Source organism: Grampus griseus (genome assembly GCF_964374135.1).
Source record: "Grampus griseus genome assembly, chromosome: 4".
NCBI classification, from domain to species: Eukaryota; Metazoa; Chordata; class Mammalia; order Artiodactyla; family Delphinidae; genus Grampus; species Grampus griseus.
The window spans coordinates 71,910,016-71,937,635 of record NC_138997.1 but is presented as its reverse complement, the minus strand read 5'-3'; the positions used below and the strand labels follow the sequence as shown (position 1 = coordinate 71,937,635).

At 49.1% G+C, this 27,620-nt stretch overlaps 2 protein-coding genes across 3 annotated transcripts in view; one reads left to right on the top strand and one right to left on the bottom strand.

Moving 5' to 3' along the window:
- Positions 1-1,084: 1,084 nt before the first annotated feature.
- On the top strand, positions 1,085-5,586 carry RASL11B (RAS like family 11 member B). Its single transcript, XM_082653528.1, has 4 exons — positions 1,085-1,484; positions 2,097-2,153; positions 3,325-3,401; positions 4,193-5,586. The coding sequence occupies exons 1-4, from the start codon at positions 1,343-1,345 to the stop codon at positions 4,661-4,663; spliced, it is 747 nt and encodes a 248-aa protein (XP_082509654.1). The 5' UTR covers positions 1,085-1,342; the 3' UTR covers positions 4,664-5,586.
- A 7,653-nt stretch (positions 5,587-13,239) lies between these two features.
- The window catches only part of SCFD2 (sec1 family domain containing 2), a 394,898-nt gene continuing 380,517 nt past the window's right edge, over positions 13,240-27,620 (bottom strand). Inside the window, exons 8-9 of one of the 2 annotated variants that reach the window (XM_082653726.1) lie at positions 23,181-23,300; positions 13,240-13,539 (exon numbers count right to left, since the gene is read on the bottom strand). In XM_082653726.1, the coding sequence (XP_082509852.1) occupies positions 13,447-13,539; positions 23,181-23,300 (213 nt within the window). In that variant the 3' untranslated portion in view covers positions 13,240-13,446. The remainder of the gene's footprint in view (positions 13,540-23,180; positions 23,301-27,620) is intronic. The other variant, XM_082653727.1, reaches the window with a different exon arrangement.

Sequence of the window (27,620 nt, the reverse complement as noted above, 5' to 3'; positions counted from 1 at the left end):
TTGGATGGGGAATTCAGCCTACCACTGAAGATGCCTTTCTGTGGTGAGAATGTAAGGGGTGGAGCTTGGGATTTTATGAGCGCAAATTGGCATCAAGTCACTTAAGTAAACTTGCCATTCCTCATAACCAGAGACTAAGTGCAGACCCTTTCTGATATCTGCCTCCCAATCCAGTCAGTATCCAGAGACAGCTGGGATAACTGTTGCTTTCCTTTTCACAGCTCTTGGAGGAGGTGTGAGTGCGTGTGAGGCGCTAGAAAGCTTGTTCTATAATTACTTCTAGATTTGCCTCTGGGTATGCTGTACATGCACTCGACCGTATGTGTGTTCACGTGAGCTTGTCAGAGGGTGAGTGATCCGCCACCCTGCCAACAAGAGCTAGAGCAAACTGGGTGACTTTATTTTCCCCCAAAGTTAAAGTCACATTTCAGGGGAGCAGGTACGGGGGTCTTTGTTACTGATTGCCACTGTAGCCAAATCTATGATCCAGGATGCCACTCCGCATGCACCCAAGTCAGTACAATCACGACCCAAATTAAGGAGACAGGCACGAAGCCGTGCAGCCAGACGGGCGACCCCGAGCGCTCACACCCTCGAGGCCCCGACCTCCGGGGCGCAGGTTCCCTGAGGGTGGGCGGAGCTGGCCGATCAGTCAGTTGGCTGCGGGGAGTGGACGGGCGGGCGGGCTGGGCATCCGGGCGGGTGCAGATGCCTGGGAATGCTAATGGGGGTCCGAGGCCGCGCTCTTCGGGGACGGCAGGCAGACAGGCCAAGAGGCATCCCCCCCAGCCGCCCCCAGACCGAGCCCCGCTTCCCGGAACCGAGGCGCCCCCAACCCCGCAGCCACAGCATGTGCCCCGTCCCGGCGCAGCGGAACCCCGGCCCGTGCCCGGCGCCGCCCTCCTGGGCGGCCGCCATTGGCTGCGCCGTCGGCTCCGGCCCACCCGTTGCCTCCTGTTGCCGGCTGCTCCATTTTCTCCGAGCCTCACGGGGCCCCGCACTGGTTTTGGGCGACCCCAGGGGCGTGGCGCGCGCGGAGCGGCGCCGGGGGCGGGGCCTCGCGCAGGGCGCCCAGGGATTGGCCGCGGGAAACAAGGGGTGGGGCCGGCCCCGGAGAAAACAGCGCGCGCGCAGCCCTGCTGCAGTCCCAGCCTGGAACCCGAGCCAGCCGGAGTCTCCCGCCGCGCCCGCTCCGGGGCTTTTTTTCTTTTTCCTTCTTTCTTTTTTTTTTTTAATACCGCGGAGGCCCCTGCCCGGTCCACCAGCCCGCTCCTGCGTAGCGCGAGCCTCTTCCTGTCTCGCAGGTCCCGTCCCGCGCGCTGAAGCCCCTGCCGAAGCGGCGATGCGCCTCATTCAGAACATGTGCACTATCGCCGAGTACCCCGCCCCGGGCAGCGTAGCCGCCGCCGATTGCTGCCTGGGGGCGGCGGGCCGCCGCCTGGTCAAGATCGCTGTGGTGGGCGCCAGTGGCGTGGGCAAGACAGGTGAGTCTTAGCGCTCCGGCGAGAACCCGCTTACCTCTGGGGCTGGAGTTGGGCGGCCCCCACTGAGAGTTGCGGTTAAACGAGGCGTGGGGGAGAGGTGGGAGCTGCAGCCGGATCGCCCACCCTCTCCTACTGATCCGCTGCCCCTCGGGAGGGACCTCAGCCATCTTCGTTTCCACTCTCCTCCTTCATCAGATGAGGGAAACAAACTGCTGATGGCCAGACGACCCCTCTACACCACCGACACAACTGGGATTCGAATTCTAGGGTTCTTGAGCCTCTGGTAGTCCCTGGCACAGAAAGGGGAGTTAGTGAACGTAACCTCTCCTGGAGATCTTTAAGGTTAGGAAAGACATTTGTCTGCGGGAAGGCTTAGGTGTGGCTCAGCCGGGCTCCGAGGATGGTGGTGGACCAAATGACCCATCCAGCTGGACAGAGCCATAATTCACGACGCCTTCCAGCCCCCTCCCCGTCGCTGCAGGGTAGGAATTTCACGTGGTGGTCGGCTGGCTTTCTCTGAGAGTTGCTTTTTAGGTTGGGGGAGGGGTGGAGACCAACCTAACTTCTTGTGCCAAGGTTAACTCTCTTTCCCTTCTCTTTTCTGACCTGCAGCTCTGGTGGTCCGGTTCCTCACCAAACGATTCATCGGTGACTATGAAAGAAATGCAGGTGAGGAAATGTATTTGAGGAAAATGCTGTCAGCTTGCACCAGTACTGCTGTTCCCTTTTTTTTTTTTTCAGTGTCTACCAGGCAGGTTCCTTCAGAGTGACTGTCTGAGCACTGGGATCCTGCCACTTGCAACTTCCCTTGCCCCCGTCCCGTGCTCCCCCGCTTCCCATAACTGCCATCTGGCCTCATTCCATTCCAAGCCCATTCATCATTTTATCAAGTGCCTGAAAGTATTCCCCTTGGTATGTTTTAACTATAGGGACCCCAGTTGGAAGCACCCTTTGTACTCAAGAGCCTCTCCCTTCAAAACACTCCTGCAAAAGTCATAAAAAAAAAAAAAAAAAAGATGGCCAGCTCCTCCCCCTACCCCTCGCCCTCTCTGCTGGCTGCCTTTCAGAGGTGACCTTTTAAAGCAAAGGCCAAAGGAGAGCAGTTGTAAACCTAAAGTTCTCTTTTCTTAACAAAGAAGAATAACTAAATGGTAAAATTTTAGGAGGAGAGTTCCTGAATAAATGATAGAACACTTTTTCAATCCCTGTGATTAAGAATGTCCACTGGGGAGGCTTAAGGACTTTCTACCTATGCTCTGTTAGCAAATTGTTTAATTCCTTAGACCATATGAAGTACCTACAGGGGATTATTTGGAACACACTATATAAACCATCCCAAGATAAGGCATGGCAGCCTTGTGCTTTGATGTAGAGTCAGCTATGTTATGTTAACACTTGTATTCCAACTGATTATGTTGGTTGTGAATTTACTAACAATATTTGCCCACCAAACCATTATATCTAATAGCTAGAATATAAATTTATGCCAAAGAGCGATAAGTACTAAAATAAAACAAATTCCACACATGCTGAACAAGAAAAATTTTTTTCACGGAAATTCTCTAAACATGGAACCTTCGTTTAAAATTCGACAGCTAAGGTTCCAAAAATGTACAAGCTTTGTCCTAGTTTTAATAAACCTGCTAAAATGGGGTTAAAATTGCAGTTGTTTAAAAAAAAAATCTGAACTAAGCCCATTAAACAGAATAAACTACAGCATATTTTTGTGCATTGGTTCAGGTTATAATTTCTAAGTTAAAAAAATATCCCACAATGTTTTAAAAGTTGTACAAGAAGGAAGGACATAATCTTTTTTTTTTTTGAAATTTTGCCTTTATAGGTAATCTCTATACCAGACAAGTCCAAATAGAAGGTGAAACCCTGGCTATTCAGGTTCAAGACACTCCAGGTATTCAGGTGAGTATCTGAGATATGTGACTAGATCAAAGGGGAGTCTGCTTGGCCGTGGAATTGTTCGATTGTTTCCAAAGTACCTCTTGCTGAAGGAGGAGAGAGACTTGGGGAGTCACTAGGCTTTTATATGTTGTTTGACACTTCAGTTGTATCTGGCTGTTGGTCAGTCTTAGCCTGGCTTAATTTGGGAGACTTGGCTAAGGGGCAGAAATCTTCTCGTAGGAGGATTCTACCCAGCAGGAAAGACCAAACCAAACACACTTGGATTTGGTAAAATGCCCTTGCTATGGTTAAAAAGGTCAGTTTTTACATTTGTGTTTTTGGCATTAGAAATCAAACATCTAGGTATAGTCTCCAAACACTTGGAATCATTTTTATATGGTGGAAAGTTACGCTATAGACAAAGAGCCATGCGCGCGTGTGTATTTTTTTTCTCCCCCTCTTGAACTGGGCAGTTATCCAGGTTTAAATGCTTCCAGCTCCTATCTTTACTTCCCCAGACTTACTGTCTAGCCAGTTAATTTCCCATTTTATGCAACTACAAAGTCTCTCTGCATGGAGTTCTCTGCAGGTCAATTTTCCACTCGAGTGTGGTGAGCTGCTCTGTTATTTATTCCAGCTCCGTGCAGCTGGATCAACATATTGTCGAGAAAGCTGAAGCGTGGGGGGGATAGAACTTGTTTACGGCCTGCAACCTGGTGTTCCCGCTAAGGGCTTTTTGAATTCTCTCTCCAGCTGAGCCAGGGCTCTCTCCGGCCCTCACCCTTCACCTTGCCGTCATCCCTCTCTTTCAGGTCCACGAGAACGGCCTGAGCTGCACCGAGCAGCTGAATAGATGCATCCGCTGGGCAGACGCTGTGGTGATCGTCTTCTCCATCACTGACTACAAGAGCTACGAACTCACCGGCCTGCTCCACCAGCACGTGCAGCAGCTGCACCCGGGCACTCGGCTGCCTGTGGTCGTCGTGGCCAACAAGGCCGACCTGCTGCACATCAGGCAGGTGGACCCTCAGCTTGGACTGCAGCTGGCCAGCATGCTGGGCTGCTCCTTCTACGAGGTGTCCGTCAGCGAGAACGACAACGACGTCTACAGCGCTTTCCACGTGCTGTGCAAGGAAGTGAGTCACAAACAGCAGCCCAGTGGCACGCCAGAGAAGCGACGGACCTCCCTCATCCCCAGGCCCAAGTCCCCCAACATGCAGGACCTGAAGAGGAGGTTCAAGCAAGCGCTCTCTGCCAAAGTCAGGACTGTCACCTCTGTCTGACGCCGAGCTGCTCGAGGGGCTTTGGTCTTCCCGGGAAGAGGCCCGAGGTTCTGCAGGAATGTTGGATGCTGGCCGTTATTCATGGTTCCAGGAAGGGCTGGAGCAGAGGGGCCAGGAGGGCCCATGGAACTGCTGCAGACGAGGAAGCGTTGTCCTGAGCAGGGGGATAGAACTGATGCAGCTTGAACGAGCCCACTGCCACCCTCCGAATACATGAAATGTCCTCCATGTCTTTTCCTCCGGAGTGGGGACGGGGCATGATCGCTGGGGATTTTGTTAACTACCTTGTAAATGACAGTCAGTTGTAATTTCAGCCAATATATTGATGTGATTTACGTTGGGAATGAAAGAATGGATTAAGCATTCACAGGCTTTCCTCTTTTTTTTTTCTTCTTTCTTTCTTTTCCTTTTTTTTTTTTTCCCCTCCTCCCAAGAGGAAGAATTGCTTTTCTTACACGAGTATATGTGTCTCTGGAATACGCTTCCTTATAGAATGCCCTTCTAACCTGAAGGATACCCAGATTTCTTTTTCTTTTAAAGAACCACCCCACTAAAAAGGGTGGAGTTTATGGGCCGAATGTTATATATACAGACGTGTGTAAGCTTATGGGCCTGCATCCTCCTGCCATGGGGTGAGTATGCTGAGTTGGGTACGTGTTGAGTGGTTGAGAACACAAACTCTTCAGCCCCAGACTTTGAGTAATTGTGAGACTGTATAATTTTTTTTTTTTTAATCGTTGCATCAGGTACAGAAAAACAAAGTGTGTCCATTTATTTTGGTCTGATTTGTGTAAACACAGCAATGACGCTGGGTTGTTTCTAGGCCTGGCCGAGTTGTGGCTTAACTACGGAAACACTATCTTAAAGCGAGTGAACAGATGCAGGGGTGACCGCCAAATCTCCTACACAGATGCACTTTAAAAAGCCACTCATGCTTTTGGCTTAAACTGTAATTAATTTATTTTATGTACAATAAAGCTCATTTTAAAAGAGGAGACGTCTGACTTGGTCTTAATTGAAACGTTCACCTTCTGTCCTTCAGACAAAGTATTACTCGGCACCTTGTACTTCTTGGGCACGTCGAGTCGGGCATGATACCTTCCTGGGGTGAGCACTTAAGTCTCACAACAAGCCACTGAAGCGCATTCTCTTCTTATCCCCATTTTACAGATGAGGAAACAGGCTTGAAAACAAGTTAAATAACTTGTCAAAGGCCCCGGCCTGCGAGAGTTGTAAATTGTAATTTGCTGCTTTCTAGTCAAGAGTATAGCACATCTCCTATTCATTTCCTTCCTGATCCTCCAGGTAAACCTAAGACAAATGTCTGGCCCTATATTTTATGTTGATCAGAGATCGCTTGGCTAAGCCGTGAAGATCACGCTTCTACACGAGACCACTGTTTCTCCATAAGTGCTCTATTCGGCAAACCTTCCTTGGGTACGCTGCTTTCAGAAAGTGCACTCTGTTCTCATTTTGCAGAAGCTCGTAGCAGTTGATCCGGGGCTGTTCAGGAACCCCTCCCATGTAGCACCTGCCCCAGGTGATGTGCTAAAACTGCCAGGCCTCTCATCGGCTTCCATCCGAGGCTGGGAGACCTTTCATACAAGCTAAGTGAGTCACCACCTTTATGGGCAAATAGGCACACCTTATATTTGTGTAGTGCTTTCACACACCTGATCTCATTTAACTCTCAGGATAAACCAGTGGGGAGGGCGGGGGAGGTAATACGACCATTTTACAGATGAGAAAAACGCTCTGAGTTTCGAGTGATGTCCTCGAGTTCACACAAAGGGCATGAATCAAGTCTTCTGACTATATTCAGTTTTCTTAGTCCTTTATAATATTTCATATATGGGCCACTGCCACATATAGGGGGCCTTGGGACCAGGAGAAGCAGCCATAATGAATAGTTGAGGGCCTACTACAGAATGGTACCAGATTTTCAAATCTGTTTTTCCACAGGGTAAGTGTCCTGCCTGCTCTTGACGGCGCTTCTGGTGATGTCCCAAACCTTCCTTACATGGAGAGCAATTTTCTACACTTCAAGCCTAACCGAACCGCTGAGAAGGTGTTGGGGTGAGGGGGGGTGAGGGAGGGAACAGCGCTCACATGAGATTCTAGAAACGTCTCATTTCAAAGGCAGTGAGACAAGGATCTCTGACTAGATTCTGTTCACGTTTGTTTTCATTCATTCTGCGTGGCTATATTAGTAATGTCCGGTGAGTGAGAGGTTCATCTTTATATACTTACCAATGGTCTTCTACCCATGTTCTGGAATTAAAGAAGATGAATTGTCCCGGGGGCTTTATCTTGCAAAGGTGCTGAGCGGCGCCAGACGTCCTCTGTCTATGAGAGGCGCCCTGCTTCCTCCTCTCCTTTCCACCTGCTCCAAGAGCCTGCAGACCTCACAGCAGGCCTCTCCTCCTTTGTGAGCTGCCCTTCCTGACCTCCTGGCACTTCCCCGTTGCCCCTCACATCCCCACAGCACTGGACTCGGTCTCTTACGTTTCATTTTAGAAATTCACGTTGAAAGGGTCTCAGGGCTCCAGTCTACCCTGGGGATAAAGTGGTTTGTTGGAGGCCGTTCTGGGAGAGAGAGATTGGCCCCCAGCTGGAAACCAGCCAAGTCCCATTCTGTCCACTGTCTCAGGCTGACTTGACTATTTATAGTTCTAGAATACACCATGTTCTCTTCTCATGAGTTTAGCTCCATATTTCTTTACCTTTGTTCATCCCTTTCGTCATACTCTGAATTCCTCTTTGGTTTTAATTTCTGTTCTATAATCATACGGCACTGAGAAATGGCCTTCTCCCACCTGGGTAGGGGAAGGGAGGGTTGTGTGAGTGTGTGCAGGGGAATGGAGAAAGGAATCAGAGTTTACTGAGCATTTACAGTGTGCCCAGATTATAATCCACCTCCTTGAATCTTCTGAAGAATCCTGCAAGGAAGGTAATAATTCCACCGCCAGTTTAAAGATGAGGAAACTGAGGCTCAGAGACATGAAAGCTGGGGTCACACAGGCAGTAACATTCACCGTTTCTGAAAACCTCTGTGCCAGGCACTGTAGGGGTACTTGAAATAACTTCCATTCTCCACACCAACCCCACAGTCCATTTTCAGTCCCTGCTACAGATGCGGAGAAGGGAGGCTCAGAAGAATGAGCTCCTAAGTGGCAGATTCGGATCCAGGACTCCGCCACGTCTGCCTGATGCCACGGCCTAGACGCCAGGCAGCCGGCCCTCCGCTGCCCAGCCCCGGCTCCTCTAAGCAAAGCCCCCAGCGCACGGAGCTCTCCCCTCCTCTGCTTGCAGACGCTGGCCCTCCCTGCCCAGCCCGTGGTCCCTGTCGGGCTTCCCTCCACCTCCCTGCTGCTACCCTGGGCTCGTGGCCCCGCCTGGCTGCCGTGGCCACATCTGCTCTTGCTATCAGCCTGCTGCACACTGGCCTGCAGTCCCAGCTCAGTAATAAAGACGTCCAGGCTGGGGCGGGGGCCAGCACAGCCCACAGCCCGTCCGCCTCAGCACCGGATCCTTGTCCGTCGAGATGTCTGGCTTTCGAGCTTCCTCCCTGCCGCAAATCAAAACCATCCGAACACTCTGCGGCGGGCCTGGCGCTGCGCCGGGGACCACGATGGCTCCCTGTCAGCGCCCGGCCACCGGGCTGCCCTGAGCCCCAGGTTCGAGAGCTGCGGGCCTGCCTACAGTGAGCCCCTCATTCTGGTGAAAAGCGGGATTCCGACATTCATGTTACACCCTGCAGGGGAGAAAGCAGATGTGCTTTCTGGACAAACGCACAAGCCTCTGGGCAGATCCCTCAGGGGCGAGCAGTTGGGTAACTCCAGGGCTGCACCAGCGGGGGACGGGCTGCCCGGCCAAGTCTCTGCCGTTAACTCAAGACAGGGCGCCTGGCAGTGGCCACGACCAATGACAGGGCTTTATTTGTTACAATAAATAACCCAGGAGAACTGGTGTTTTCTGCACTCCCTTCAGAGTCTAAAAGGAGAAACTTCCAGAAAGTTCTTATTGTCCTCATGACTCTCCTAATTCGGTGAGAAGAGCACAGGATGGGGGTTATCGCTGATTGTGGCAAAGATCCCGACAAGTGTCCCTCACGCCTCTGCTCTCACATACCCCCCGTCGTCTGGTTTTGTCTCTTAAAATAGAGATGGAGTTTCTCTTAATGTTTCCTGGGCAGCAATGGCAGACGACATTTGTAATCCTGGATTATTTGTTGTTGGGATTCTGTTTCTGGTAACCGGGGTTTAATAAATAATAGTAGTCTTGGGGCGAGCCTGATGGAAGTCTTTGTTATTGGGTAATGCTGTAATGGAGGGGTCTGGGGTCGACGGAGCCGTATCCATAGGCCCCAGCCCTCTGGGGACAACCCCTGGCTGCCGTACCTCCAAACACCTGTCGTGCCCGCTATGTTTGCTGGGAAGCAGACTCCAGAAGGAGGGTTTACAAAAGTGGAAGTCAATCGCTAAGGAGTATGTACACCTCTATCAATTGTGTCTATGAAGAGTGGCTGATGAGATCCTTGGCAGAAGGCTTGCATTTGTCTGTGCTTGTTTTGGCTCTGACCAGCCAGGGTTTAGGGGGTGAACACTCAGACCCAGGCGGAGAGAGGAGAAACCACAGTAAGCACCCAGCTCGGCCTTTTAAGCCACCTTCAGGTGGCTGACATCTGGCGGGGGGGAAATCCCTTTAGAACTGGTGCATTTGGATGAGGTTGAAATGGTTCAGTCAGGGTGTCAGTCTCAGAGTCCACATAACTACTCTGTAGCTAACATTAGGGATGGAGAAAGTCCTCTCAGGGACAGGGCTCTGCCTGGGCAATCGTTAGACGTTAGCTGCCAATAATGGTGATTCTCCTGTGCTCTTAGCCAGCCTGCCAAGTGCCACGTTCTAAATGCTTTACACGTATTCACTCTTTTAATTCTCACAACAACTCAACGTGGTATGTCCTATCATTGTCCAATTCATAGTCAGCTGAGACCAGGAGAAGTGAACCATTGTGCGGAGGAGGCGGGATTGGAACCCAAGCCATGGGATGGGGCTCCAGGCGCTGCTCCTGGCCTCTGGGCTGTATCATCCTGGAAGTAGGTGGGACCAGGGCATTATTCCTCCTCCGTCTTCTCGTCTCCTTGTGGACCCTGGGAATGCTTCCAGATTTTCTCTTCATTTGACATTATCCGCCTTTTGAGACTTTATCATTTTGTGGGGTGAGTTCCTTGGTGGTGTCCTGTGCAGGCTGTGTTAGGGATGGCGTCCCCCTACAGCAGCCCTCTCATGAGGTAGGTACCACTCATTACTATCAGGATTACAGATGGAGGCACTAAGGCTTGGAGAGGGACACACTGCTGCGAGTGGCAGAGCTGAGACTTAAACGCAGACAAAACTATGGAGCTCTGTTCTAACCACTGCTCCTTCACAGGACACCAAGAGCACGATCGTTTCTCCCCCACCCTCTCCTCCCCCGGGCAGTGAGCCCAAGAAGAAGGCAATGCCAGAGAGGTTTCGGGAAGCTCCGCCCAGGGGCCCGATGTGCTACTTCCAGAGTCTCCTCTTTTTTCTTATCTGGTAAAGGCTCTTTGCAGGATTTATACCGAGTCGTGCCTCCCACCTTCTTATTCAAACTAAACTCTGATCCCCAGGGTCTTCTTTCAGCTTACATTTCCTCCAAAGCCTTCCGCTACCTGATTGTCTGTCTAGCTCAATTCCTCCAACCAGCGACCACAGAGATGGAAAAAGACGATGATAAACTCAACCTTTCATGTTCCCCCCATCACTCAGACACTCAGGACCATATTTAATCTAGTACCGAGAGCATTTTCGGGACATAGTAACTGCTGAATGATAATGTTTACAATCAGAAGCTTCCTCTGTTTATCATTTTAGATGAGAAGCTTTTGAATATTCTTTTATAAAAGAGAAAATTAACTTGTAAAAATACATTCAAGGCACGGAAGTAAAACACAAATACATGTCTACTGTGAAACATATTCAAATGACACAAATATATTGAGAGCGAGACGTTCCCTTTTCTTAGTCCTCCTATAATATGCTGCTTCCCAGAGGGAACCACTTGTTAGCAGTTTGGTTTTTCTATTTCCCGAAAGTTTCCTTTGCATATAGACATATGGTTTAAAACTTAACCTCGGGAATTCCCTGGCGGCCCAGTGGTTAGGACTCTGGGCTTCCACTGCTGAGGGCCTGGGTTCGGTCCCTGGTCAGGGACCTAAGATCCTGCAAGCCATGGGGTAAGGCCAAAAGAAAAAAAAAAACAAAAAAAAACCAAACACTGATCCTTGAGCAGATCCTCACACAGGGCTCGAGTGTCAGGAGAAGCACCAGCTGTTCGTTCTGTGAGAGCCATTGTGTCCGGGATGCGCCGCTCTCCTTCCCCATATCATGGGCAGAAGCTCTTGGAGTGCCTGGTACATACCGCTGGATAGTTGGGAATGAATGAATGAATGAATGCAGATTGGAGACACACAACAGGTTACTTCTTTTCTTAAAAATTTTTTTTTATTTTTGGCTGCGTTGGGTCTTCGTTGCTGCGTGCGGGCTTTCTCTAGTTGCGGTGAGCGGGGGTTACTCTTCATTTTGGTGCACGGGCTTCTCATTGCAGTGGCTTCTCTTGTTGTGGAGCACGGGCTCTAGGCTCGCAGGCTTCAGTAATTGTAGCACACGGGCTCAGTAGTTGTGGCTCGCGGGTTCTAGAGTGCAGGCTCAGTAGTTGTGGCACACGGGCTTAGTTGCTCCGTGGCATGTGGGATCTTCCCGGACCAGGGCTCGAACCCATGTCCCCTATACTGGCAGGCAGATTCTCAACCACTATGCCACCAGGGAAGCCCCCAGGTTACTTCTTTATTTTTAGAAACGAGTGATCTTTGCTTTAATGATCATCTCTTTGGGGCTATTTGCCATTTTCTTCCTTATTCAAATTCAAACTTTTAACTGAGTGGAATGGAAGAAGCATCCGAGGTCTCCAGTATTTCAGCACCGTGAAGGAACTGGTGTTAGGTGGAAAACATACTTGGACAAAATAAAGAACGTTGGTGTCTAGAAAACCTGCTTCAATGACATCTCAAAATGATTTCCAACCTCACAGTTTTCTCATAACAGTGTTTTGTAGAGAACTAAAAGCAGAGACACGTGAATGTTTTGGTTTACATTTTATTTCCTCTGTTTAATTCACACTAGCCACTAATTTTGCAGCTCTGTCTCTTTATTACAAACTTCTTTTAGAGATGTTAGAAATTTCCATGAACTATACACCTACAAATGTGTGGGTTCCAAGCAGTTCATTTTTGCTGGAGCTCTTATATAATTTCACTCTGTCAGTCTAGGTTTTTCTGTTATGGCTACAAGGAAGCGTTAGACTCACAGAAAAGAAAGCTTTATACTTCTATAGAAATGTGATATCACAAAAGTCATGGGGGCTGAGGTTCCAACCTAGACTCCCTGGACTAGATATCTTTATTGGGGCCTTCCTTGGGGAGGAGAGGAAACCTACAGGCAGGCACAGCCCTCCAATCAATCTCTCTCCCACTCCTGTTCCAAGCAGGCTGGCAGCCCTGCCCAGTAAGCAAACTGGAACAATGCAGCCCTTTGTACAGGCAGGCGATTTACAACACAGGCAGACAATCAGCACGGCCCTAGCCGCTACCCGCTAACCCTCCCTTCGGGCCTTTTCAGAAATGTCTCAGATCGAGAGAGAAACAAAGCCTCAGCTCCTATTTGCAGCATTCCCTCCTCAGCTACATAATCTTAAAAACCACACTTTCCTCACACTCACGATTCTAAAGCATGGGGAACTTCTCCTTGAGCAACTGCGGATCAAACGTCTTGTAACCTACCAATACTCACCAACAGGCACTCATTTAGAATGAATGAACTTGCAGGTGGAATCAGAAAGATCACAGAGAGAGGGTTAAGGATAAAGTGGAATTATCATGAATTAGGCCAGCTGAAAGGCAGTTTGATGCCTTTAGAAAAATGAATTTTTTTTTTTTTTTTAAGAATCTCAGCAATGCCAGCAAAGTACTTCACTGTGTGGGTATCAAGATCCTTTGGGCAAAGCAACCTAAGTGTCCATCGACAGATGAATGGATAAAGAAGATGTGGCACATATATACAATGGAATATTACTCAGCCATGAAAAGAAATGAAATTGAGCTATTTGTAATGAGGTGGATGGACTTAGAGTCTGTCAAACAGAGTGAAGTAAGTCAGAAAGAGAAAAAGAAGTACCGTATGCTAACACATATATATGGAATCTAAAAAAAAAGGTTCTGAAGAACCTAGGGGCAGGACAGGAAGAAAGATGCAGACGTAGAGAATGGACTTGAGGACATGGGGAGGGGGAAGGGTAAGCTGGGACGAAGTGAGAGAGTGGCATGGACATATATACGCTACCAAATGTAAGATAGATAGCTAGTGGGAAGCAGCCGCATAGCACAGGGAGATCAGCTCGGTGCTTTGTGACCACCTAGAGGGGGGGGATAGGGAGGGTGGGAGGGAGATGCAAGAGGGAGGGGATATGGGGATATATGTGTACGTATAGCTGATTCACTTTGTGATACAGCAGAAACTAACACACCATTGTAAAGCAATTATACTCCAATAAAGATGTTAAAAAAAAAAGATTCTTTGGGCATAATTCAGTCATACCCACGATTAGTAACAGGGACACTGGTTTGGGAGGCATATCTTGGATGGGGACAGAAAATAGTATTGGGATTTCCAGCTCGGGTAGGTCTCCTCTTCTCAGCAGATCCTCAGAAGCCAAGGTCTGGATGCAGCCGGTCAGTTGTAAATAACAGTTCAGGGATACTAGTTGGCTTTAGGAGTCGCGTGGACAGCACGATTACCTAACAACGGGAGGGGCAAACACACCGCAGACAATTAGGAGAGCCAATCCCAGGTTATTAGATGATGAGAAATAAAATGCAACACATTTGTTTGGGGGAAGGCACGGAGTGGGTACTGTGGAGAAAAGGCAGAAGGCGGCAGCTTGAATGCCACCGATGCTAGCGTCCTGGGTGTAAGGAAGGGCACACAGGCTGGGAAGGATGGCTGGCGGGACGGTGGGCTGCGTCTGTTGAGCCTTTAACCAGTGGGCACTGAGCAGGGCTGAGCCCAGCCACCACCTCGCTGCTGAATTGAACTTGATCAGACCGTTGCTTTGTGATCCAGTAATGTGACCTCAACAGAGAGGTCTCTCCCTCTTCTAGGGAGTCTTTGCTCCTTCAGGGAAAGAGAGAAGGCACACTCAAGAGCTGGCTGTCGCTGTGCGTGATAATGATGACGGCTGTATTAATTTCTTAGTACCCCAAACTTCAATAACAGAAGGTTACCGTCTCACACTTCTGGAGGCCAGAAGTCCAAGAGCAAGGTGTTGGCAGGGTTGGTTGCTTCTAAGGGTTGTGAGGGAGGATCTTCCCTCTTAAGCTCCCTTATGTCTTCACATTGTCTTCCCTCTACGTGTGTCTGTCTCTGTGTCCACATTTCCCCTTTGATCAGGACACAGTCATATAGGATTAGAGCTCACCCTAATGACCTCATCTTAATTTGATCATCTGCAAAACCTATTTCCAAATAAGGCCACATTCACAGGTACTAGGGGTTCAGACTTTAACATCTTTTGGGAGGGACACTGTTTGACCCGTAACAATGATGATAATGATGATATCTGCTAATATTTATTAGTTCTTATGGTGGGCCAGGCACTGAGGATGATCTCATTTAATATCCATTTAATCTTCATAACAACCCTATGAAGTAGGTACATATATTACTCCTATTTTGCAGATAAGCAAAATAAAGTACAGAAAGGTTAAGCAACTTGTCCAAGGACACACAGGAAGCAGAAGCAGTTGAGTCAGGATTCCAACCCAGGTAGGCTGGCTTCAGCGTCCAAGTGTCTGTCTGGTCACTCCTCTATCATCAAGGGCTCTGGGGAGGCTGCTTACTTCCCTAGTCCACATGGACCTTTGGGCCTCTCTGGCCTGTCGTCGTGGTGTCCCTCTCTGCTTCCCTGAGACTGGGCCGTTCTTCTGGGGCAGATTTCCCTCTGCAGCACTGGGAGAGCTCGTTCCCCAGGGCTGGGCTGGAGCAGTGATGCGCTCTGTCAGGCTGGTAAGGTTTTGCCAAGGCAGGGGTTGTACACCCAGTAGATAAGGGGGTGACTACGGGAAGTGGGAAGGAGGTATGAGTCAGATGCCACAGCCCAGCCCCTGAGCGCAGGGGGTCGCAGGCCGGCAGCAGGCCTGGCTTCAAGAGGCCACACCGCCTGGCCAGGCCTCTTGCGGGGAAGCAAGTTGGCACTCACACCTCACTCTCTACCCCTCCCACCCCCAAAGCTATCCCAGGTGGAACCAAAGCAATGAATTAACCAACTCACTGGCCAAAACCAGAGCCTATGCTCCAATGTGGAGGAGAAGCTGAGGGAGGGGAGGAGAGAAGGAAGCATTTTATAATTTTCTTGTGCTTGTTGTTGTTAAAGAAATGAGGTTATTAAAAAGTTTTCTGTTTAAAACAAAAATTAATCTTTGAAAGCAGTGATGTTACTATTTTTTGAAAGAGAATTATCCTTGAAAATATATGGCTAATGTCAGCCAAGTCATATTTCTGGCAGAAAAAAATACACTGCAATCTGTGCTCACATCCTTCCTAGAAAGCCATGTGACGAGAGTCTGAGGGCAGACAGTGAATATTAGCACCCCCTTATCACATGGTGTAGATACCATTTGAATATGTGGCTCTGGAGAGAGAGGACAGGGTCTCTACTCACTCCTCGGGGGCTTCTGGGCCAGGTCCAACAGATGGTTGAGAATGGCGGTGCCCAGACCTGCACGCTCACGAGACGCTAGTAGAGCCCGGCTCCACCGCGGATGGGCTACATGCCCCGGGGAGGGTCACTTCACCTGGGGCCTCACTCTATCCTTCCCAGAAGAAAAGCAACAGCCCGGAGCTTGTAGCACTGTGGCAAGGCTTACAGAAGGCCAAGTGCGTAGAGCACGTGAGGTGCTCAGCAATTCTGAGCTGCTATTTGATTGTGTTTTGTGATTGCGTCATAGGCCTCCTTTTGAATCTTATGAAAGCTAAAAACTCTCTAGAAAAATATGCATATGTGTACACACAAGATTCTGAATATAGTTTTAGGTGAGGTTTAGGTGGATAACTAGGACTCACAGACAAGTTAAGAATCCCTTATTCAGATATTTAAAAAAATGCACACATAAAGACAAAAATCCTTTGCATAAGAATAGACTCTTGCGAGGTAGGAGAGGCCAGGGAAGCTGATGGCCACAGCCCCTCCCCTGCCCTCCTGCTCGCCAGGCTCCACCACCGCTGCCAGCCCCTGGGGTCCTTAGTTCCAATGCCAAGACGGTGAATTCCTCTCTGGCTGAGGTGAGGGCAAGTGTAATGGCTAGACTGAGTCCCACAGGATGGTTAAGTCTTATTAACAGGGTTGAGGAACTTGGAGGGGAAAGGCTGTAGACTCGGTTGATGTGGACACTTCTAGAGCAGTGATAACTAAGCTAAAAGAATCTGTCACTCTCAGGCCATGTGCTGGGCTTTCAGTCACGGCTGACAGTGACTATGGGTTCGGTCACCTCCACCGAGCTGGAACCAAGGACCAGGACCCTCACATCTAGACATATGGGTACTTAGACAGCATGAGGGCTAAACCTGAGGGGGTCTGGGGCATGCCCTGTGGAGGGCTGTAAAGAAGCAGATGGAAAACAAAGGCAGCCTGTGAAGTAACTGAGGGGGTCTTTGAGGAGGGGAGGAAAGGAGGAAGCTGGGACCAAGGACTCTCGCCGGATAGTACAGTCGTTAAGAGCACAGACTTAGGAGTGTCCAGTTTGAGCTGGGCCCCAGCTGGCCACCTGCCAGACGATGGACCCTGGAGAATTTGCTTAATCACTCTGAGCCTCAAGTCCTCATCTATAAAGTGGGAATAATGATACCCACCTCACACGATTATCATGAGGATCAAACGTGAACATACACAGAAAATACTTAGCACAATGACAGGCTCTGGAGGGGCTTAAAATGGTACCTGCTATTATCGTCTTCATTATCATCACCATCTTCACTATTCTCATCCTCTGCTGCATTCCCTCTATTCAGCTCACAGCAGTCACTGGGGTGGACTCAGAGGAGATAAACGTGCCAGAGCCATCTTCCCCAAGTGTAAATCTGACTGTATTTATTCATAGGTTTAAAATCCTGACTGCCTTCTCTCCACCATGTATAAGCCTGACCCAGTGCTGTGGAATAGAATAAAGAAAGAAGCATGAAAGAAATAAGGACAGTCTAAGAGATCTCTGGGACAACATAAAATGTACCAACATTCATATTATAGGGGTCTCAGAAGGAAAAGAGAGAGAGAAAGGGCCTGAGAAAATATTTGAAGAGATAATAGCTGAAAACTTCCCTAACTTGGGAAAGGAAACATTCTCAAGTCCAGGAAGCGCAGAGAGTCCCATACAGGATAAATCCAAAAAGGCACACACCAAGTCACATATTAATCAAACTGACAAAAATTAAAGACAAAGAGAAAATATTAAAAGCAACAAGGGAAAAGCAACGAATAACATACAAGGGAATCCCCATAAGATTTTCAGCTGATTTTTCAGCAGAAACTCTGCAGGCTAGAAGGGAGTGGCAGTATATATTTAAAGTGATAAAAGGGAAAAACCAACAACCAAGAATACTCTACCCAGCAAGGCTCTCATTCAGACTGGATGGGGAAATCAAAAGCTTTACAGACAAGCAAAAGCTAAGAGAAATCAGCACCGTCAGACCAGCTTTGTAACAAATGCTAGAGGAACTTCTCTAGAGGGAAAAGAAAAGGCCATAACTAGAAAAAGGAAAATTACGAATGGGAACGCTCACGAGTAAAGGCAAACATACAGTAAAGGTAGGAAATCCTCCAGACACAAATATGATATCAAAATGCAGGATGTTGGAAATGCACTTGGAATTAAGAGACCGGCAACTTAAAACAATCTTGTATGTATATAGACTGCTGTATCAAAACCTCATGGTAACCGCAAACCAAAAATCTGTAAGTCCAACCGTCTTAGAGAGCATTCCAGGACTTTAGAGACTGATGGCTGTTCAGTACTCCACACCCCACCACACGCCCTGGCCACCACACACCCCTCACCACTGGTTCCACATTCCAGCCACCCTAAATGATCTGCAGTTTCACAAATGGCACTTTGGGGATGCTTCTTCATCTGGAACAAGAGTTACCAACTCTTTGCCTGAAGTCCTCTTAATCATCCTTCAATAATCGACTCAGGCATCACCACCTCCCAGAAGCCCTCCCAGACCACCCCTCTCTGAAGACTGAGGATGTTCCCATGGCTGTTGGTATCACATTGTATTCCTTGTTTCTTTGTTGTGTGCTGGCACAGTGCCTGATACCTAGCAGGTCCTCGATATAGTGAGTTAGCCAATGACTGATTAAATGAATGAACAAAAACAAGACTAGGAAGGAGGTAGTGAGTTTAGCCAGCAGGAAGTTTTTCACACCAGCAGGCTCTGGTATCTCAAATAGCTCTGCGTAAATTTGTTTCAAATCAGTTCAGCTGAAAACCCACTTGTCTAAAATTCCGATTTTGAAGAACAAGCAGGATCACATCACTAACATTTCCTTTATAGTATAATAGCTGATGGTCCTTAAGCATTTTCACATCTTAGGCGTCTTTTGTTCTTCAGAACGCTTTTGAGCATTTTCTGTTTTTGAGCGTATTCGACAAAAAGCATTTCTGCCTTATTTGACTGAAATAGTCCTTAAAATTATAAAAAGTTAGCTAAATGGGGGGAAATGGCACTCAAAAATGAAAAAGAAAATGCTTAAAGCAATCTGAAATTGGCCTGTTGGATATGAAATTTAAATTTTATGAACATAGTCATCAAATGTGTGATATGAGGTAAATTAAGCACTAGAGCTCCTTTCGGAGGACTGGCTTTTTCCCAGGCAACCAAGGGCACTGATGAAAATTTCCATCGGGGAGGCAAGGGTGAAGGACACCAGGGTGCCTCTGAACCAAGCCCTAAAAAGCTGCCTTTGGGGCTCCACACAGGCTCTCTACTCCAGCTGAAGGAGGGGCATCTTGTCTCTGTCCTCAGCCCACCCTGGCTCCTGCGAGAGTGACCCAGCCTGCTAGCTTTCTCTCCACCTTCTGCTTCTCCGGGCCGTAACTTGTAGGTGCCAGCATCTTCCTGTTCCATTTCTGCTGAACAGGGGGAAGCCGGCAACCCAGGATTTAGACTCCATATCCCTCTGGTTTCTAACATTGTGAAGTGAAAGGAGAGGGGGGTAAAAAATAGTTTTTCTCTATTTTTCTTTTGACCTTGGGAGATGCTTCCCAGTAAAAGCGACTAATACGCACAGGTACCAACACGCATATTCATCCAGCTGATGAACTGGTTTTGGAGCACATGTCAGATTCAAGGCACCACTCACCCCCATTAGCACAGGTGCTGCATGTATACACGCACGTACACACGTGTGTTAAACATAAAATGTTTGTATCGTTAAAACAGTGGGGCAGTGGATTAATTAAACAGACATGACGAGCTTTCTGGAAAACTCACTGCCTTCTCATTGCCTGAGGGGTGAGTGTGCTGTGCTTAAGCTCTCCTAAGGAAGCTGATGAGATTTCAGATGCCTCTTCGCTTTTGTCCCTCATGATGGTTGTTCAAAAAGAAGTCTCTTGAGGGAAAACAACAAGAACAAAAACCTTCCATTGTAAATGACTTCAGCGCTGTTACGTGGATTGCTGCAAGACACATGAAGTGCGTAGGAATGAAGGGTAAGGTTAAGAGGAACAATATGAACATGTGTAATGCCGTCTAATATTTCAAATTATAAGGGCCTAAGCTAACTCAGGTAAACATAAAAATTTTGAATCTCACTGACATTTTCCTTAGAGTAAGAAACTTCAGAACAAACTAAATGTAGACCAAAAAAAAGAAAAGGAAGTCGCTTGACTCTTCTCTTTGGGGCTTCAAATTTTAGAATAACCTGGAGCTATGGTATACATCCAGGATTTAGGTACCCTTGAACCTCCACAGTTGTGCAAAATTGTATGCGTATGAGCATATTTCCGGGTCTAATTTTTTTTCCTCTTACATTCTCACTAAATGTTCAGCTCCAGAAATGGAGATGCACATGAAAGTGTGGCTGGCCAACGTGCACTAGCCCATGAAGAGCTGTGATGGCAGGGTCGGCTTGGTCACTCGGCCTTCCTCTGTTTCCTGAGCTGGCCTTTCCCTGTATTTTCTGGAGGGGTCCCTCCCTGTTATTTTCCTCCCACAATCGCAGGCTTCTGCTGGCCTCTTGGCCACGACCCAGCTACAGGGTTCAGCCTGCAGAGCTGTCTGGAATGAGAGAGGTCGGTACTGAGCACACGCACCCCAGACCAGGGCAAGCCCGCGAAGTCTCCTGCTCATGGCTGTGGCTGTTTGCCGTGGGGTTGAGAGGTTGCCTCTTTGATCCTTTTTTTTTTTGTAGTCAGGAAGGAGGGCCTTCTCCAGCTGCCCACTTTCTCTCAGCACGTTTACCAAGCACCACAGATGGAGAGCGGAGAAAACACCCCATTTTAGAGTATAGCAACCATCCTCTAGGACTAGCAGCTGCTAATGCGGTTTCTGGATTCCACTGTTTCATGCTATCCTTACCATCTTTTGTAAAAGAGAATTCATTTCTGGATGTGCCTTAAGTGACTTCTATCGGCAGTTTCCTTTGAAGAGCAGATCCCCGGATGCCTTGCAAATCTCAGCTCACCAGCCTTCTGCTCCAGGGGAAGCCTGTGCCTGTATGAAGGAACCTCTTGCCTCCAAGCCCCCAGGTATTCCCATCACAGCACCTGCCTATGTTCCCGGAACACTCATGTCTAGCTGGAGCTTCCGTGTTTAATGTCAGTCAATCACTTACTATTAGAATGTAAGTTCCATGAAAGCAGGAACGAGTCTGGCTTGGTCACCGCTCTATCCTCAGCACAAAGAACAGTGCTTGGCACAGAGTAGATGCTCAATAAATGTTTACTGGATAATCGACTAATCCAGTTTAAGAGACTGTAAGTTCCTGCACCTGGGTCCAAAAAGCACCCATGTTGATATACAGTAGGTACGGATCATAGCAATTGATACAAAAGACAGAGTGGTTTTAGTTGTCCATAATCCCAGAATCAGTAACAGGTTGGCGTAGTCTACAGAAAAGCTGCTCTTATCTTATGCTTCAATAATGCAAGTACGGTTTCTAGTATTCAATATGCAATGAATAATCACCACGGCTGGTGCCAGGTCCTGTTTGAGGGATTAAAGTAAGTGCAAAGTCCTGAGGCTGGAGAGGAGCAGGCCAGCAGAAGGGTGGTAGGGAAAGAAGGCCCAGCGGCAGGGAGTGGCCGTGGTAGGAGGAGGAGGGGGCCCCAGGGCCTCTGCACTGATCAGCCCATGGCAAGGGCGCTCAGTTGTAAGTGAGCATGAGAGGGAGAGACCTGGGGGCCCAGGAGAGCTGCCCGGGAGCTGAGGCACTCGGGTCCACAGCACTGGCTGGGGTGGGGAAGCTGGAAGAACTGAAGATACTCGGTTTGGGGAAGAGTGGCCCTGGGGGAAGACCTGTGGAGGAGGGAAGAGGCTGATCTGCTCGTAGATTCTGTGTGGCCCAGGAGTTAGAGGCAGCAGCGGTGACACAAGCAGCAGGCAAGCCTGCTCCTGAAGCCCCAGGTTCTCTGAGCCACTCTCTCTGCAGATGATCGAGCACAAGGTCAGTCAGACTGTAGCCGAGCCACTGAGCCACTACAGATGTCAGGTCTCTGCTGTCAAACTCAGGTCACACGGCTTTGAAAACGTCTGCATTTTATCCTTTTAGAGTGGGGATTAACAGTCTGGCAGGCTATTAACAATGCATCGCTGTTCGGAAGAGCTAAGAATTTGGTTCACCGTATTAGGGGCAGTGAGAAGTGTGCTTTCTGATAAAAAAGAATGTCTTGCTCAAAAAGGCAATTGCTCACCAAACAGATCCTGAACACTGCGGACAGAGAGGGTGTGAGACGAGGCCCAATTTACCACTTTATCAGAAATTCCACCAGCTATGACCATGACAGGTGTGAGTAATGGTAGGAATGGTCACAGCCAATGACTGGCCACTCCCTTGTTCAAGAACATACCATGGCTCCCTAGATACAGGTCACCTTCCTAAGTAGGGTGTCCTGAGACCCTCGGAAACCAGGCCTTCTCTCCGTCTCAGGTGTCCTGGCCACCCTGACACCAAGCCAGTTCTCCTGCCTCACATCAGGCCGTCAGGCCACAAGGCTTCCGGAGCTCCTGCCCTGTGCTCAGGCCTGGGAAGGCCCAGCCTCTGTCCTCAAGGAATTCGTGTTTGCTTGAGGACGCTTTGTCAGCAACGGGAAGCAGTCAGTGAGCCCGCTGAGCGCTGCGCTACGGAGTACAGCTTACGGATGCCAGCAGAGGTGGGGGCTCCTCGGCTGGCTGAGTGCGTATTCACAGAGTGGGTGGAGCTGGGAGACAAGGGCACTGTACACTGCCCCCCACCCAGACCAGCAGCCAGGCGTGGCTGGAATACCCCCTGGGCTCCGTGTGCCTGTGGTGGACAGTCCCCCACGTAAGCCAGGGTCCTACCTGAAGCACTGCACTGGCATCTCTGTTCTGCTTTCTCTAAACCACAGAAAGCCGCTGGCTGCATGCAGACATGGCAAAGCTGAAGACAGGCCCCGAAAGCAAGTCTCAATTGGGCGGGGGGCGAGGGTCAATGGGAAGGTGTCCCAGGCTCCCGGTGCCCCAGCAGGACAGTTCTGAGGCCCCTCAGCCCCCAGAGGACAGAGCCTCGGTTGCCCATAGCAGTAAGCAGCCGGGCAAGGCACTCTTTTCCCAACCACCCTGCCCCGTAGCCTAAATGAGAAAACGGAGGGCTTTTCTCACTCCAATCACCTAGCTAGTAAAAGGCGGAGGGAGGATGCAGACTCGGGCCTGGAAAACCTAGAGGGCTGTGCCTTAACCACCGGGCATTTGCGTGGGGAGGAGGACGGGACCTGGCAGGAGGCTACAGAGGAGAAAGATACTACACTTGTCATTGCCATGACAAGGGCCCTTCCCAAACTCCTCCAGCCCCGTCCTCTCCCTGCCACAGGGCGGAGATGGTCCCCGCGAGTCACCCTCAATTATCTGGAGTCTGGAAAGCAGCCAAAACTCTTGAGTAATTAAGCACCGATTGGACGCCAGAGAATACAAGCCCTGTAGGAATTGGGAATAGCGCTTCAGCACTTGCCACCCAGAGGCAGGAGAGGTCTCCCCCTTCCCTCCACCCACAGTAGGTCCTGGCCCTGGGACAGGCAGAAGAAGCAGGGGGAAAGGAGGCAGCGGGATGGAGGTAGGAGCGCGGGGGAGCCTAATGAAGGCCCTGGTCTGCCCTCCCCACTCCTGCCTCAGGCCTCCCGTTCAGATCATATCACTGAGGACTCGGTACCTGGGTTCCTGGCTTCAGGGATGGCACAAGGTCTTTGATCATTTTGGCTTCCGAGACTGTGACCCCGCCCACCACGAAGAGAATCAGAAGAGGGTGGTCGCTGGGATGAGGCCGGCTCACCTGCAAAAGAAACCACCGCCGGCGTCAGAGGCGTCTTCAGGTGAGATGAACAACCCTCAGAGAGGGTGGGATCTGTTAGGGGTCGGATGTGTTAGTGGTCTGTGAGTGCCCTGACCAGGAACATGCACAGCATGTCACCTTCCTACAGCCCTTTCAATAAATATTTTACTGAAAGCAAAGTTACAGGAGTGGGCACTATTAAATACGCAAGAAGACTGAGGGCAACTTCCCCTCTTGTTCGGTCTGCAGGTCTCAGCATAAGCGTGCTCCTGCCTTACAGAGCTCCGTGCATCTCCTTCCAAGCACGTGTCACAGCCTGGGGTCACCATCTCTCCCCTGACGGCCGTCTCCTCTAATGGAACACAAGCTCCACGAGGCGGTGATCTTGTCTGCCGGCTTCACTGCTAAATGCCCGGCGTGCCTAGCGCAGTTTCTGGCTCAGAGTAGGTGCTCAGTAAACGTCTGTGGAATTGACGGATGGTTAGAGCCCTAGGAGGGGGCGGTGGAGGGTGGGCGAAGATGCAAGAGCCCTGCACCCACCCTCGAGTGCAAACTTCACGCCCTTACCTTCTGCAAACCAGCCTCAGTCAGCTGAGGTTGGCCTCAGCCAGAGCTGAGGTCCTGCTCCCGTGCAGCACTGCACTGGAGGTCGTGGAGAATTCCTCCCGGTGCCTCATGATTTCACCAGTGAGGCAAAGTATTATAAAACGACTAAAATGAGGGCTTCCCTGGTGGCGCAGTGGTTGAGAGTCCGCCTGCCGATGCAGGGGACGCGGGTTCGTGCCCCGGTCTGGGAAGATCCCGCATGCCGCGGAGCGGCTGGGCCCGTGAGCCATGGCCGCTGAGCCTGCGCGTCCGGAGCCTGTGCTCCGCAACGGGAGAGGCCGCAACAGTGAGAGGCCCGCGTACCGCAAAAAAACCCAAAAAAACAAAAACAAACAAACAAAAAAAAACAACTAAAATGAGAATGTCTCCCAGTAATCTCTCAGGAAATGTGCAAGGCCAACATATAGACCTAGTGACTAACTGAAGGGGACGAGAGGGGGTTCCTGAAGACAGTGTGTTTGAGCCCTACCTGGAAGCCCGGGATGGTTCGGTGAGAAGTGGGCAGAAGTGTTGTGAGCCGAGCGCCGCAGGCAAGCGGTCACCAGGTCGGGGGAGCAGGCCAGAGGCCCAGCCGGGACAGCAGCAATGGAGTCCTTATGGGAAGGATGCTGTCAGCTGCCTGCATGGCCACTGAAGCCCGAGGTGGGAGAAACAGGCTTGACTCCAGCCAGGAGAGGGTAGACAAAGGTGGTAAATGTCTGTACTCATTCACACCCACTAACACACAAGCCATCTTTGGGCCAAGGGACGGTCCCCTGGAGCAGCAGGGTGGGACATCAGGCTGACAGGAAGAGAGGAAGCCCCTGCTCTTACCCCAACTCCAACTCCTTTCTCAATTTGGTTCTTTTGACTCCCCTGCTTAAATATACCCACTTTTCGATGTCTTGTTTTAAAAACACTTAAAAAGGTAATACAGTAAGTATTTCCAGTTATATAAGTTGCACCTTGGCTTCTGGAGAGGAAACTCAGAGTGGACGGGGGGGAGGGAGGTAGAGAAATAGGGGAATGGAGGGAGAGAAATGAAAGGCAGAAAGAAAGAAGGAAAAGTAGGTCTAAACTCTTTCAAAATGGGTGGTGGTGAACACTGGAAAAGTTACAAAACTCTTTGATCTTTACCTCACCCCACCCCCCAACCTTCTGCACTGTAGCTCTATCCCCTTGACTGCATTTGTTGACTGCTGTCTTCCAGTCCGAGTACCACACACCCATGGCCATCCTGCTTCTGTTCCACTGTTCCCCTGGAGCTGCTCTCACTGCAGTCACCAATGGCCGTCATATGTAGGAGTCGATAGACAGTTCTTTGTCTTCATTTAACTGGACATTTCTGTGGCATTTGTCACAGTGGATAACACCCTTCTTGGCTTCCACAATAGCACACTGTCTTGGTTATTTCTTTTACCTTTCCACTGATTCCTTCTCAAATTCCTTCACAGGTTCCTTTTCTTGGTCTGCCCTTGAAGTGTCGACGCTCCTTAGGGTTCCATCTTTGGCCCCTTGCTTCTCTCACTTGAGGACCTCGTCTACTCATATGCCTTCAAGAATCCTTCATATGCTTCCCAAATCTATGTCTTTAGCATCACTGTTGAGTTCCTGTGGCCATCTCCACCTGCACGCCTGCTGAGATCCCTCAACCCAACAGATTTCAAGTTTGATGCGTGATCTTTCCCCAAGTCTATTCCTTCTGTTGACTTTCTAAGAACATCACCTCCTTCACAGTCACCTGAGCCAGACCCTTGAGGGTCATCTTGGACTGTGCTGTCTTTTTCATCTCCCAGATCAAGTCCTGTTCATTCTCCCCCCTCCAATTCACTGATCTCTCCATGATTTCCACTATCCCTGCTCTGGTCGGCTCTCATTCCTTCTTTACTAGATTATTGTTAGAGTCTTCTAATTTGTCTCCCTGTCCCGGGTCTGGCCACACACACACACACCCCCACCCCAATCCAGTCTCCTCGTTCCTGCCTAAGTAAGCTTTCGAAAGTGCAAATATTTATTATTGAATTTTTGTGCGTTATCTTATCCGATTGTCAAAAATCCTTAGGAGGCAAATACAATCATTGGCGTATTTTACAGATGGAGAGACTGAAGTTTACACGTCGTGACTAAACCTTAGAGCCAGGGGCCAAACTGCAGAGGCCACACTCTTAAACACCCCTCAGCGCCATCACATGCTCACATTCTTTCCGGGGAGTCTCCTAACTCCTGACTCCTCAATTCAGTATATAAGGCTCTTCTCACATGGCTTTGCTTTATGCCTCTATTTTCATCTCCTCCATATGCACTATTTGCTGGAGTCACTCCCGAGGACTTGAGCCATCCATGAATGCAAGGCCTTTTTTAAAAAAACTTTTTGTTAAACATACAACACTTTACTGAACATTTGCGCTGAAAAGAGCATTTATCACAAGTGTGCAGTTCAATTTATTTTCACAAACTAAACAAATCCTTGTGACCAGTACCCAGATCAGGAAACAGAAAGCCAGCACTCTGGATCCCCACGCAGGCCCCCTTCGTGTCACTACCTCACCAAGGGGTAACGGCCATCTTGACTTCTAGCCACTCGATATCAGATTTAGTTTTGCTCAATGATATACCCTGGGGATTTGTCCATATTAGTAGGAAAGATCTTTAGCCCACAGGCATTGGTTGGGACCACACCAGTGGGTTTTGGCCTGTCTGTGCCCATGACATTCCAGTTATTAAACAGTTAGAGCACCAACTGCGTCATCTCGTTTTATGTGGCACGGACAGTTTCCTCTGTGTAAAGTACCCCTGCCTCCCCTTCTGTACCTCCTTCCTTTTTACTCTCTTTAAAAGGCACCCTCGCCTCTAAAAAGTTCTCCCTAACCACCTCTCAACTCCTGTCCCAAGACCCGAATCTGACAGATACCTCTGCCTTGGCCTTGTCACACTGGACTGCGACCTTGATAGACCTGTCTATCTCCTCTCCTAGGCTGTAAGCTACTGGAGGGTAGGGATTGATCATGTTTATCTCGGTATTTTGGGGTCTGAGCGTAGAGCTAGCTCATGATAAACTTTCAACAAATGTTGCATGAATAAAATGAATGAATGAATGAATGAGGTCCACAGGGTAACTGGAGATATTCTTCTTTTCTTTGAGATCTTTTAGACACTCTCTCTTTGCTTTACGTGTGGCTCTTCCTGGCTGAGTAACTACCCGGGGTTCCTTCCAACCCTACAAACAATTGTTTCTCACTTAATGCTGGGACAGAAATACAACTGGCTCCAGAACTTCAAGTGGTACAGTACGTTCCCAAAGACATATGCTTTCCATAAGAGAGTCTGGACTCTGAAGTACATTGTGAGAATCTCGGAAGGATGTATTGAAAGATGAAAAGGAAAAAAGAAATGAACAGCAACAACAAAGAACAATACCCTTTGGCCAACGAATTGAGGGAATGCTGATTGTGGTACAAATTAACGGGCCCCATTAATGCATGTTGCTGTTTGCCATTTTGGTTTCTGTTTAGATTTATGTTTTGATACCAGATTTCCTTTTAGAACATGTCAAATCGGCAGGCTATTGGGAAGTGGAGCCTTTCCAGTCTTTTCCATCAGAATAACACATTCCTTATAACCAGCCACGTTCGGCCGAGTCCCATTTGTATGTGGGTTCATGGTGTAAGGCACTTTGATGATGAAAGATTTAAGCGTCATTACTGCCGTCACAAACACACAGATTAATAAAGCAAG

Bases quoted from the DNA above. Each gene is read 5' to 3' on its own strand.
- RASL11B (XM_082653528.1), top strand. From the start codon at position 1,343: ATGCGCCTCATTCAGAACATGTGCACTATCGCCGAGTACCCCGCCCCG. The intron at 1,485-2,096 runs GTGAGTCTTAGC...TCTGACCTGCAG, and splicing joins CAGTGGCGTGGGCAAGACAG to CTCTGGTGGTCCGGTTCCTC. The intron at 3,402-4,192 runs GTGAGTATCTGA...CCTCTCTTTCAG, and splicing joins AAGACACTCCAGGTATTCAG to GTCCACGAGAACGGCCTGAG.